Raw genomic sequence first — 11,428 nt, forward strand, 5'->3', positions numbered from 1 at the left:
GGGGGGGGGAGAGGGTGGGATTCTGACAGGACTTGTCTACAAAAACACTAACTCTTTCACTTCTTCAGACTGAAGCAACAGGAGCAGAGACCAACTCTTTTCTGTCTGAAGCCTCCAAAACCCGAAGGTAAGAACTTCAGAACATTGTTCATTTCAGTTTGTAGGAAGAACACTGGCAAATGAGAGGGTAGATGAGACTGTCAGCTTATATTTTAAATGTCCTCAAGTTCTGTATTTTCTATGGTAAGTCAAAAAACAGCGATTAAAACAAAAAAYAAGAATTTAAAGACCTCTTATTATTAAATGAATGCATATTTCATGCTAGAGTTTTAGACGTAGATTTTACGAAGAAATTCTGAAGTGTTAGTTGTTTTGGTATAACCACACAAATTACATAATGCCTGATGGTGAGTGAGCCTCTCAGCAAGAAGGTCGCCGGTTCAAATCCCAGCCTGGGTACCGTTCTGGGCATGGGTTCTCTCCGGGTACTCCTGCTTCCTCCCACAGACTAAAAACATGACTGTTAGGTTAATTGAGAACTCTAAATTGTCCCTAGGTGTGAGTGAGAGAGTGAATGGTTGTTTGTCTCGTTTGTCTCTATGTGTGTCCCTGTGATGGACTGGAGATCTGTCCAGGGTGTACCCCGCCCCTCGCAATGTGACTGCTGGATATGGGTGCCAGTGACCCACGCAACCCTGAAAGGAAAAAGTGGGTATAGATAATGGATGGATGGATGGGTGTGGCAGAGTGGTTACAGGAGTCAGTCTTCAATGCAAGAGTTGGTGGTTTGACTCCCTGCTATKCAGTCACATGTTGAAGTGTCCCTGGGCAAGACACTGAACCTTTCATTGCCTCTGTTGTGTGACTCATCAGCGTATGAATGTGATTTAAAGCACTGACAGGCCTTCATACGATGATTTGTTTGGGTTAGATTGAGCTACATAGAGTACTGTGTGAATGAGAACACGGATTGTTATGTAAATAACTTTGAGTATCCTGGTTGGATAAAAAGGTGCCATACAGTTACAGTAATTTTATCTTTTCAAGTGAGATGCCATGCCAGGTGTATGAGGTGTAAATAACTCTCAGCTGCTACCACTTCAAAGCTCAGTTTTATTTGTTCTATGAAGGAGCTCATAACTCAAATTACACATAAATCAAATCAGTWTTCCCCATAGATATTATTTGAAATGCCATTGATCTGTTTCAGGCCCTCAAAAAACACTATTATTATTTTGTTACATGCTTTGAAAAAAGGATAACTGTTATAAATAAAGAATATTGTATAAAAACATAAAACCTGGGCTTCTAAGTTTAAGTTACGCTGCTATCCTGCCATCTTGTTGACGATGAACCTACAATGATCTTATCTCCTTTTTTTGCATGTGACAAGAATGTTTTTGTCTGTGTTTGAGTTATTCTTGTTATACTATATGACTTGTGAATAAAACCTAACTACATATTTCATTCTATAATGTGCAAATGTGAACTGCTTTTTACCTATAATTTAGTTTTTGTTTTAGTCACGCTTTAATGTTAGCAGTCATGCTAACTGTATTTTCACCAACACATCGCTGAAAAATGTTGCCAATATTGTCTCAGAAGTTTCTCAACAAAAGGAAAGTTTTAGCTTTTTAATATGACACAAGGCTGCCTGCTTCCACCAGCAAAAARAGCCCATCAAATTAAAAACAGGAACACTCATACATTTATTGCAATGACTGGTTTAGTGCAGAGGTTTTTTACTTTGTTACAGTACTTTTTTAGTTTTTTGAGGATTTGTAATTTTAACAACATATGTTTGAACTTATCATGAAAGATGTTCCTGCTCTAAAAATGAAGTGTTGAATTTACTCAACAAACTCATGTCAACTGGCTCCACTAACCCTAGTTAAGTAAATTGAGCAAATAATATACATATATTACTCAATTCACTCAACCTGACTTAGTGGAGCAAGTTTGGTTCAGTAAATTCAACAGTCTTTTTCTTAGAGTTTTTAAACATACTTTTACTTTCACTTTCCCAATTTTCGTGAACTTTTACTTGAGTAGTTTTCTCATCAGTGAAATTCAAGTCATTTTCTGTTCATGTAATTTTACTTTTACTTAGTTCTTTATAGACCTCTGGTTTAGTGGTTTAGATAACACATTGATTTATTTGCCTCCTAAATGGCAGCACCAACAGTGTGACCATTGTGCACCTGTACATTGCAATGACAATGCTCAAAAAACAATATGTTGTGGAGATCTAAAAACACCAACACAGTCAATATAGACTGTACCAATGCAATCTAAAAATATGTGAGCTGGGTCCATATTGACATGTCCAGTCTAGAGCTAGATTAGGACTTTTAGAGTTGGTGATCTAAATCTAAACCAATCACAGCTAAATTAAATGCCTTTTTTTTACCCAGCATGCTGTATGTGTACATTTTCCTACTGGTGGCCCTGAGCAGAGGGGGACTGGGCTCTGTGCAAGACAAGCAGACTGACTTTGGCCTGAAAGTCTTCTCCCAGATGTCCCAAGGTTTTGTGGACAAGAACCTGGTCCTCTCCCCATACGGTGTGACCAGCATTATGTCCATGGCTCAACTCGGTGCTAATGGAAGCACACGCAAGGCCTTAACTACTGCCATGGGCTTTTCTCTCCGAGGTGAGTGAATGATATAAAGAACTTATAAAATCTCTCTCAGGAAGAGAATTGTTGACCTCCAAAATTCTGGTTCATCATTAGGTTGAATTTCCAGATGTCTGAAGGTACATATGTAAGGTTCTGAGTTCCTGAAATCAACATGTTTTGGCAAATCTCATAACATTCCAAATATTTGAAGCAATGACCCCATAGGGATTACTGACACAATAGTTGCAAAGTGACTTGAAGACAACAAATTCAGTGGTTTGGGTTAGCCATTACAAATCCTTGAATTCAATCACATAGAAAATTTGTAGGCAAAGCTGAAAAACTGTGTGAGAGAGAACAAGGCAACCTATAAACCTGACCCAAACACACAAATTCTGTCAAGAATGGGACAAAATTATAGCAAACCATTGTGAGAAACTTGTGGGAGGAATCCCTGAACATTTGACCCCGGTCATGCTAATTTGCAGACACTTGGATCAAATAATAAAATTGATGGATACTTGTGACTTTGAAATTGATAACTCTGAAAATTCTGACTTAAGCAAACAGGCATATTTTTTGGAACCCTAACTGCCTAAGACAGGAAACCTTTAGTCTGATTCACTGTCAGACAGTGAGGGAAAAGGAATAAAATGTTTTTTTCCACAAGTGTGAGTAAAGTATCTGTTTTTAACTGCACATATTTATGGTTAGTGGGAGGAAAATTAACTGGAGAAATGGCACTCAGACTCATGCAGAACATGTTAACTCTACACTGGATCATTTACCTTACTATGACACATCCAGTCTCTGTCAGGACCTTGAACTGGACCATAAAACAACATTACCTTTGTTTGGGTTTCAGAGCGAGGAATGCCTCGGCAGCAGCGGCTCATCCAGCGAGCTCTGGTCACGGAGGACGGGGTGGAGATAGCCAGCGGGGTGATGGTGGAGAGAAAGATGAATCTGGAGAAGGGATATCGCCGTGCCCTGTCTAAGAGCTTTCAAACCTACCCCCATCAGGTGGACTTCACTAATCCAGACCAGGCTGTCGGCATTATTAATGCTTGGGTCTCAGACCACACTGCAGGTACTAACTTCCAGGAACACTGCAACCATCATTTGCATCGATAGCAGAGGGGCTATGTGTAGTAGAGATAGTTACAGATAGAGAATCAAAACACAGAATTCATATCAATAACAAAAGCCCAAAATCTATGGATTACTGCTCACTAAAGTCACAGCTTTAGATATTAATCTCAGAAATAACAAAAATGTATCAGGCTGTGGGAAGATTTGGACTCAAATACAGGCAGGCAAGAGGAACTCAGGTGAAATTAAAACACATGTTTATTAAAGAACAAAAGCAAAGACGAGGCAACAAAACTTACAAAAGTTTAAAACAAATGAACACAAGTAGCAAGAGAAGAGCCTGGCATCTAGAGCTAGGACAATGCAGCACTGATGTGGTAGAGACAGAAGACTGAATTAATAGAAATGAGCTGCTGAGGACAGGGAAGGCAGCTGGACTGATGGGGAGTGACAACTGAGAATGGCTGACAGAACTGAGAACCGACTGAAGGAGAAAATGAGAACAGACTATCACAAAATGCCTACTTCAAAATGTAAATTCAAATAAAGTTTATTTTTGGATGAAGTTCAAGAAACATAAATGAACAAACAATCCAGCAGAGTCTGAAAGCTTGATTTAAATGTAGAAAAACCCAATAAGACAAGTAACATGGTGGCTTACTGAAACCAGAGGATTGGTATGAATCAGAGTTTAGAATGAAAGGAAATGTAATAATCCAAACACGCTGTATGTATTATTATTGATAAAGCTCTAAATGGGAAATAAAACAGCTTCAGCTACAGAAGTCCAGTTATGTTATTTATTTATTTATTGACACTGGCTTTCTGTAAATTTGTCATTCAGTTTAAACTCAATCTGTTGTCTACAGAGCTTTAAACAACCAGGCGTCTCCCACCTATTTGTGAACTCTTCATCCTTGCACTCTTTTTAGACTAGTAAGGTCTTCTGATCAAGACTTCCTAGTTATTTTATGATATATTTGTTTCTGTTTTTATTGAATTTTAATTTCGTGAAGCACTGTAAATAAATAAAGATTTATGAAATTAGTGTGCAAATGGTGTTCTTTTCATCTGCAGGTGCTATCCCAGAGTTCTTGGCATCTGGAACTTTAAACGAAGAGACTCGCTTGGTCCTCCTTAATGCTCTTCACTTCCATCGTTTGTGGAAGGTTCCGTTTGACCCCAGACTRACCCAGGAGAGGATGTTTCACTGTGCTAATGGCAGTGCCACACCTGTGCTCATGATGAGACTGACTAACTACTTCAACTATGGTAAGCTGAAACATTTAACCAAAAACATCTACAGGTCTACAGAGGCACTTGTCCATTTCATCTAAAAATGCATGCTTTGAACTTACAGGGGAGTTTGTGACTACCAGTGGGGTGGACTATGATGTGATTGAGGTCCCATATGAAGGCGACTCACTGAGCATGCTCCTGGTGTCACCATTTGAACCTGAAGTCCCCCTCAGTGTCCTCAGTGCAGACTTGAGCAGTCAGAAGATTCAGCAGTGGAGATCAGAGATGAGGAATGTAAAGAGACAACTGGCAGTGCCGAGGTAAGGAAGAATACCTCACAAACCATATGCACTGATGTGTTTAAATTACAAGCCACGCAAATTTGGAACATGTTTGTTTGCTTTGTTAGGTTTTCTCTAAATTCTGAAGTGAATTTGAAGACTGCTCTGATTAACATGGGTCTTGGAGACATCTTCAACCTGGCTACTGCTGACTTCACACATATAACCTGTAAGCTCATAACTCATTAGGTCATTCATATTCTGGCAACAGTGTCTACAGTTTTCTTGTGGGTGTGCATATCAAAATCTAAATCACATTGTAAAAATATTCTGTTGGATATTTTACACAAAAGACAAAAATCTAAACTCTGGATAGTTTATTRTATTAAATTTAAATTTCACTTATAGTTGCTACCATGCTTCATTAACCAATCATCTTATTTCCCAAAGCTAAGTAGATAATTTTGGTAGAACTTTCCGAGAAGATATGGTACATAGAGTACTACCATCTTCTTCAAGGTAAAAATAATTCAGAACATGGATGGTCTTTGCAGGTCCTCAACAATGTATTCAAGGGTGTATTCAGAATGCAATGGACTCTCCATTATTCATGATAAAGCATGATAGGTCCATTATGGTTTTAAGGATGCACTTACATTTTGTAACCAGGTTGTAGTGGTTTATAATCATCATGGCAGCTTATTGGGGTTCTGGGTGGATTGTGGCGTTAGGACATCCATGCAGTCCACATGTTGTCCACAATGTGAACTGGTCTTGCAGAATTTGAAGGTCTTCGTGCTCCTCATCTGGAAGTCCAGAAACCCCCCATTCTATTAAAAGTCTGGAGAAACTGTCCCTATTTTAACACAGCCTAGACTAAATAGATGCMTTTAAAAACGTCTTAAGACATTATTTTAGAAAACAGGTTTTCAACTAGATGAAGGGTTTTTTTGGTATGTGTGTTCTATACCTTGTTTTACTTTATATAGAATTTACCATGTTTTTATTGGGAAGCATTTTGTGGTATATCTATGTGGGGTATATAAATAAACTCAAAATGACAAGCTCRTGGAACCACCCTTCCCATCATCAAATGAAAAGCACAAATGTCATTTAGTCATATGGACTGTGCTCGTTTTGTCTTCCAGCCGATGAGAGGCTTTGTGTGTCGAAGGTCCTGCAGAGGGTGAAGATTGAGGTGAATGAACAAGGAACCAAGGGAGCATCAGCAACAGGTGGGCTCTAGATTTCTTTGTAACGTTCACCCACTTACATTGTGCCATTTTGAGCTGAGCTATCACAGAAATACTGATGATCCACAAATAAGTTTGCTATTAAGGATGTTGCCTTAGCCTCAAAATGACTTCATAACAACACAATGCGTAAGGTGTCTAACAGTAAAATATACTTAGAAGTTAGAGTAGTTTGTAATCAGTAGTATTAAACGAGAAGAAYACATGTTCTCTCAGGGTTTTCAGCATTCCTTCGGAAAGTTTAATTCAGAAGTTCCCAAACAGGAGGCAGAAAAGTTCAATTTAATCTCACCCGGTGCTGCATAGATATTTTTATATTCTGTTTAACCCGCTCAGTTTTCTCTATTTTCTGACATTTTATGAATTACTACATCAAATTATTTGTGACAGAACTGACAAATAGAGTGTGGACTTACCAGCTACAATTTCTTTGTCTCGGGTCAGACTCTGGCTCCAACATGTAAGGCTGGATGGACAAGTCTTCCCTTGTTGACATCTTTTGATGAATTTTTAAATAAAATGTTTCTTGAGCTTGTTCCTGGTGTGGAATGAATGAATGGATTGTGTAAATAAAATAACAAAGTGTTTTATATTAATAATAATGAACCAGTGTTTTGAAATGAATAGGGGGTCCAAACAAATCCCCAGCTGACTGAGCTCTTCTCTTTTCTTTCCTCTGTCAGCGGCAGTCATGTTCTCTCGTATGGCAGTACCAGAGATCACTCTGGACCGACCTTTCCTCTTCCTCATTCAGCACAAACCCACCGGTAACAAACCTTTTTCTTTTTTTTTTAAATTTAAGATTAATTTCACAAGTCTGGCTGAGGTGTTCAGATACTCACTTCATTGTGTTTGTGTTTTCAGGGGCTGTTCTGTTCACGGGTCAGTTTAGCCACCCTCCACAGCAGTAACATGTGGAACAGCTGCTTTGTGTGACACTACTGCTGCTCATCATGACCTATTCAGACCTGACATCACAGACACTGTACGTTCACTGACACATTTATTTATGGGGTTTGATACTAGACTGACTATGACTTAGTAAGGAGAGTTTATATGTTTGCTGATTATTTATTTTTAAATATTTGTGGTAAAAGACATAGAGAAACAGACTGCTGATGGAAAAAAATGCTGCAGACAAACCCATTTGTTTTATTTTCTGTGCCAAATATATATATTTTTACAATGTATAAAGATTGTAAACTACATGTTGTGATGTTCATATTTGTGCTGTTACAAATTTACACATGTATTTTTGAAATATTTATATTTATAATAAAGTTTTGTAATTTTGGTCAATTCCATTAATGAATCATTAAGATTAAAGCTGTTTGTTCCTAAACTTAGTAGCTTGTAAAAAAAGACAATTACAAAATCTTTTAAAATAATTCTTGCTTGGTGGTGAAAGTGACTCATGAGATTCTTCTGGTCTCAGACAGTACACTTGTATCCATACTTGTCCTTTTAGTTCTGAGTGCTGCATTTGATACAGTTGACTTAAATATTGAGACTTGAATGTGATATTGGATAAACAGTTACTTGAAAGCTGCTGGTGCAGCACATCAAAACCAAAAGCCAGAACAGAATTCCAGAAGATTTTTTTTATGTTTTTATAGCTTATTTAACAAATAAAGCAATTCAGGATAGCTAGGGAACCACTTTCTGATATAAAAATATCTACTTTAGTTTTTTTAAAACTATTATTGTTTACAATTAATGTAACTTATTGAGAAAATACTTGTTACTCTCCTAAATTTATATTTATACAAAATAGTATAACCCTGTGAGACCATGCATCTTAATGTTAAAGTGTAACTACCTCCAAAATCAACTTTTTTTGCAGATAAACTGTCTAAATTGTGTCTTAAGGGTTATATTTATATTCCTGACCATATGAACACACACACATTTATATATACAGTATATATATATATATATATATATATATATATACAGTGGGGTCGAAAGTTTGGGCACCCTTGTTAATGTTCCTGATTTACTTCTATGAATCACTGATTGTTTGCATAAAAAAATCAGTTAAATATATCATATAGGGGACAAACACAGTGCTATTTGAGAAGTAAAATGAAGTTTATATGATGTACAGAAAGTGTGCAATAATTGGTTTAATACAATTAGGCAGGTGCATAAATTTGGGCACTGTTGTCATTTTATTGATTTCAAAACCTTTAGAACTAATTATTGGAACTTAAATTTGGTTTGGTAAGTTCAGTGACCCTTGACCTCCATACACAGGTGACTCCAATTATGAGAAAGGGCATTTAAGGGAGGCAATTGTAAGTTTTTCTCCTCTTTGCATCTTCTCTGAAGAGTGGCAGCATGGGAGTCTCAAAACAGCTTTCAAATGAGCTGAAAACAAAGATTGTTCACCGCCATGGTTTAGGGGAAGGATACAGAAAGCTATCTCAGAGATTTCAGCTTTCAGTCTCCACTGTGAGAAACATTGTGAGAAAATGGAGGACCACAGGCACAGTTCAAGTCAAGGATCGAAGTGGCAGACCAAGAAAGATCTGGAATAAACAGAAGTGAAGGATGTTGAGAACAGTCAGTCAACCCACAGACCAGCACCAAAGACCTACAACATCATCTTGCTGCTGATGGAGTCACTGTRCATCGTTCAACTATTCAGCACACTTTACACAAGGAGATGCTGTATGGGAGAGTGATGCAGAGGAAGCCTTTTCTCCACCCACATCACAAACAGAGCTGCTTGAGGTATGCTAAAGCACATTTGGACAAGCCAGCTCCATTTTGGAATAAGGTGCTGTGAACTGAAGAAACTAAAATAGAGTTATTTGGGCAGAACAAGGACCGTTATGCATGGAGGAAAAAGAACACAGCACTCCAAGAAAAACATGTGCTACCTACAGTAAAATGTGGGGGTGGTTCCATCATGCTGTGGGGCTGTGTGGCCAGTACAGGGACTGGGAATCATGTTAAAGTTGAGGGACGTGTGGATTCCAACCAATATCAGCAGATTCTGGAGACCAATGTCCAGGAATCAGTGACAAAGCTGAAGCTGCTGAATCGGGGCTGCATCTTCCAACAAGACAACCACCACACTGCTCAAAATCTACTGAGGCCTTCATGCAGAGGAACAAGTACAACGTTCTGGAATGGCCATCTCTGTCCCCAGATCTGAATATTAATGAAAATCTGTGGTGTCACTTAAAGAGAGCTGTCTGTGGTTGGAAACCATCAAACCTGAATGAACTAGAGATGTTTTGTAAAGAAGAATGTTTTAAAATACCTTCAGCTACAATCCAGACTCTCATTAGAAGCTATTGGAAGCATTTAGAGGCTGTTATTTCTGAGAAAGGATGATCTACTAAATACTGAGTTAAGGTGTTTTTTTTTTTTTTGGTGCTCAAATTTATGCACCCGCCTAATTTTGTTCAACCAATTATTGCACACTTTCTGTAAATTATATAAACTTCATTTCACTTCTCAAATATCACTGTATTTGTCCCCTATATGATATATTTTACTGATTTTTTTTATCCAAACAATCAATGATTCGTAAAGGTAAATCAGGAAAATTAACAAGGCTTTCGCACCTCACTGTATACTGTATTTGCACACATATACATACATATATACCCACAGACGTACATACGTAAACCCATATACATGTCTACAAATATATACATATACATTTGCACATACATACACATACTCACATATTTCAGATACAATGTCCATAATTTTAAGTAAGTTTGACTGCTTAAAAAGTGGATTTGTATGTTCCAAACAGCTGGCTTTGTAAATAGTCCTTATTGCTCTTTTTGCCTGGAAACCATGACTGCAATGAAGTTTTATAAGTATTTCCCCAAATCGCTGCACAATACTGTAAATATGGCAGAACGAGTGAACAAATTCTATGCAATGAGTTTTGATCTAATAGTTGTTTTGTGTTGTATATAACTTTTTGAGATTTTGGCTTGTATATGATTAATGTGTGTTTTCCAAATTAACTTATCATCAACAATGACCCCTAGGAATTTATTTTTGTGYATCCTTTCAATTTCTACTCGATTTATTTTTATAAACAACTTTATATTTTCTGTGCACTTACCAAATAACATAAACTCGGTCTTATTTACATTTAATGATATTTTATTCCTATAAAGCTATTTTAATTCTTCATTTACAAGTGTTTACAGTTTCTTAATATTATTATCGTCACCAAGAATATGTCATCTGCAAATTTTACTCAATTTTTAACTGTTGTATTACTTTACACATATCATTTGGGGCCCAATACTGACCCCTGGGGGACACCACTAACAATGTCCAACTATCCAGAACAGTGTTTGCCCACCTTTTCAAACTTTTGTTGTCCTTTTAAATAACTCTTTACACAATCTGGTACCAATACCCTTATCCCATATTTGTTCCAATTTATTGAATAATAAGTTATGATTAATTATATAAAATGCTTTTGTAAGGTAAATGAAAACTCCTAATGCATGCTTTTTTGTTGTCTGTTACATCAGTGATTCCTTCAATTGCCCAAAAACCATACAGACTTTCTGAAATTAATTGTTTTTTTTTTTCAGAAAGGTCTCCATTCAGTTATTAAGAGTTTTTCTAAAAACTTTTAAACTGCAGGATTACTGAGACAGGTCTATAGTTTGAAAAGCTSTGCTTGCTCCCAGTTTTGAGCATAGGGATGCATTTTGCAGTTTTCAACAAGTTAGCTTAAATGACAAATTGCAAATATGGTTAATAGTGGCTTAGAATACTAATGACTTTTTTTAAACCAAAAATACTCCATTACAGTCTGTAGATGTTTTATTATTACATTTTTTACAGTATTAATAATTTCAGTTTCCTCAACAGCATTTGGAATTCTTTTCATCACTGGGGGGGAAAACGTGCAGTAAAACAAACCACTGAAGTGCGCATGCGCGCTGGAAGCG

The 11,428-nt window shown here is 37.1% G+C and overlaps 1 protein-coding gene across 1 annotated transcript; it reads left to right on the forward strand.

Moving 5' to 3' along the window:
- The first annotated feature begins 68 nt into the window (after nt 1-68).
- On the forward strand, nt 69-7,784 carry serpine1 (serpin peptidase inhibitor, clade E (nexin, plasminogen activator inhibitor type 1), member 1). Its single transcript, XM_014021715.1, has 9 exons — nt 69-127; nt 2,415-2,653; nt 3,486-3,710; nt 4,790-4,984; nt 5,073-5,271; nt 5,361-5,461; nt 6,381-6,467; nt 7,169-7,252; nt 7,350-7,784. The coding sequence occupies exons 2-9, from the start codon at nt 2,416-2,418 to the stop codon at nt 7,394-7,396; spliced, it is 1,176 nt and encodes a 391-aa protein (XP_013877169.1). The 5' UTR covers nt 69-127; nt 2,415; the 3' UTR covers nt 7,397-7,784.
- Nucleotides 7,785-11,428: the final 3,644 nt, after the last annotated feature.

The sequence above is a fragment of the Austrofundulus limnaeus genome, unplaced genomic scaffold (assembly GCF_001266775.1).
Source record: "Austrofundulus limnaeus strain Quisiro unplaced genomic scaffold, Austrofundulus_limnaeus-1.0 Scaffold302, whole genome shotgun sequence".
In the NCBI taxonomy this organism is placed as follows: domain Eukaryota; kingdom Metazoa; phylum Chordata; class Actinopteri; order Cyprinodontiformes; family Rivulidae; genus Austrofundulus; species Austrofundulus limnaeus.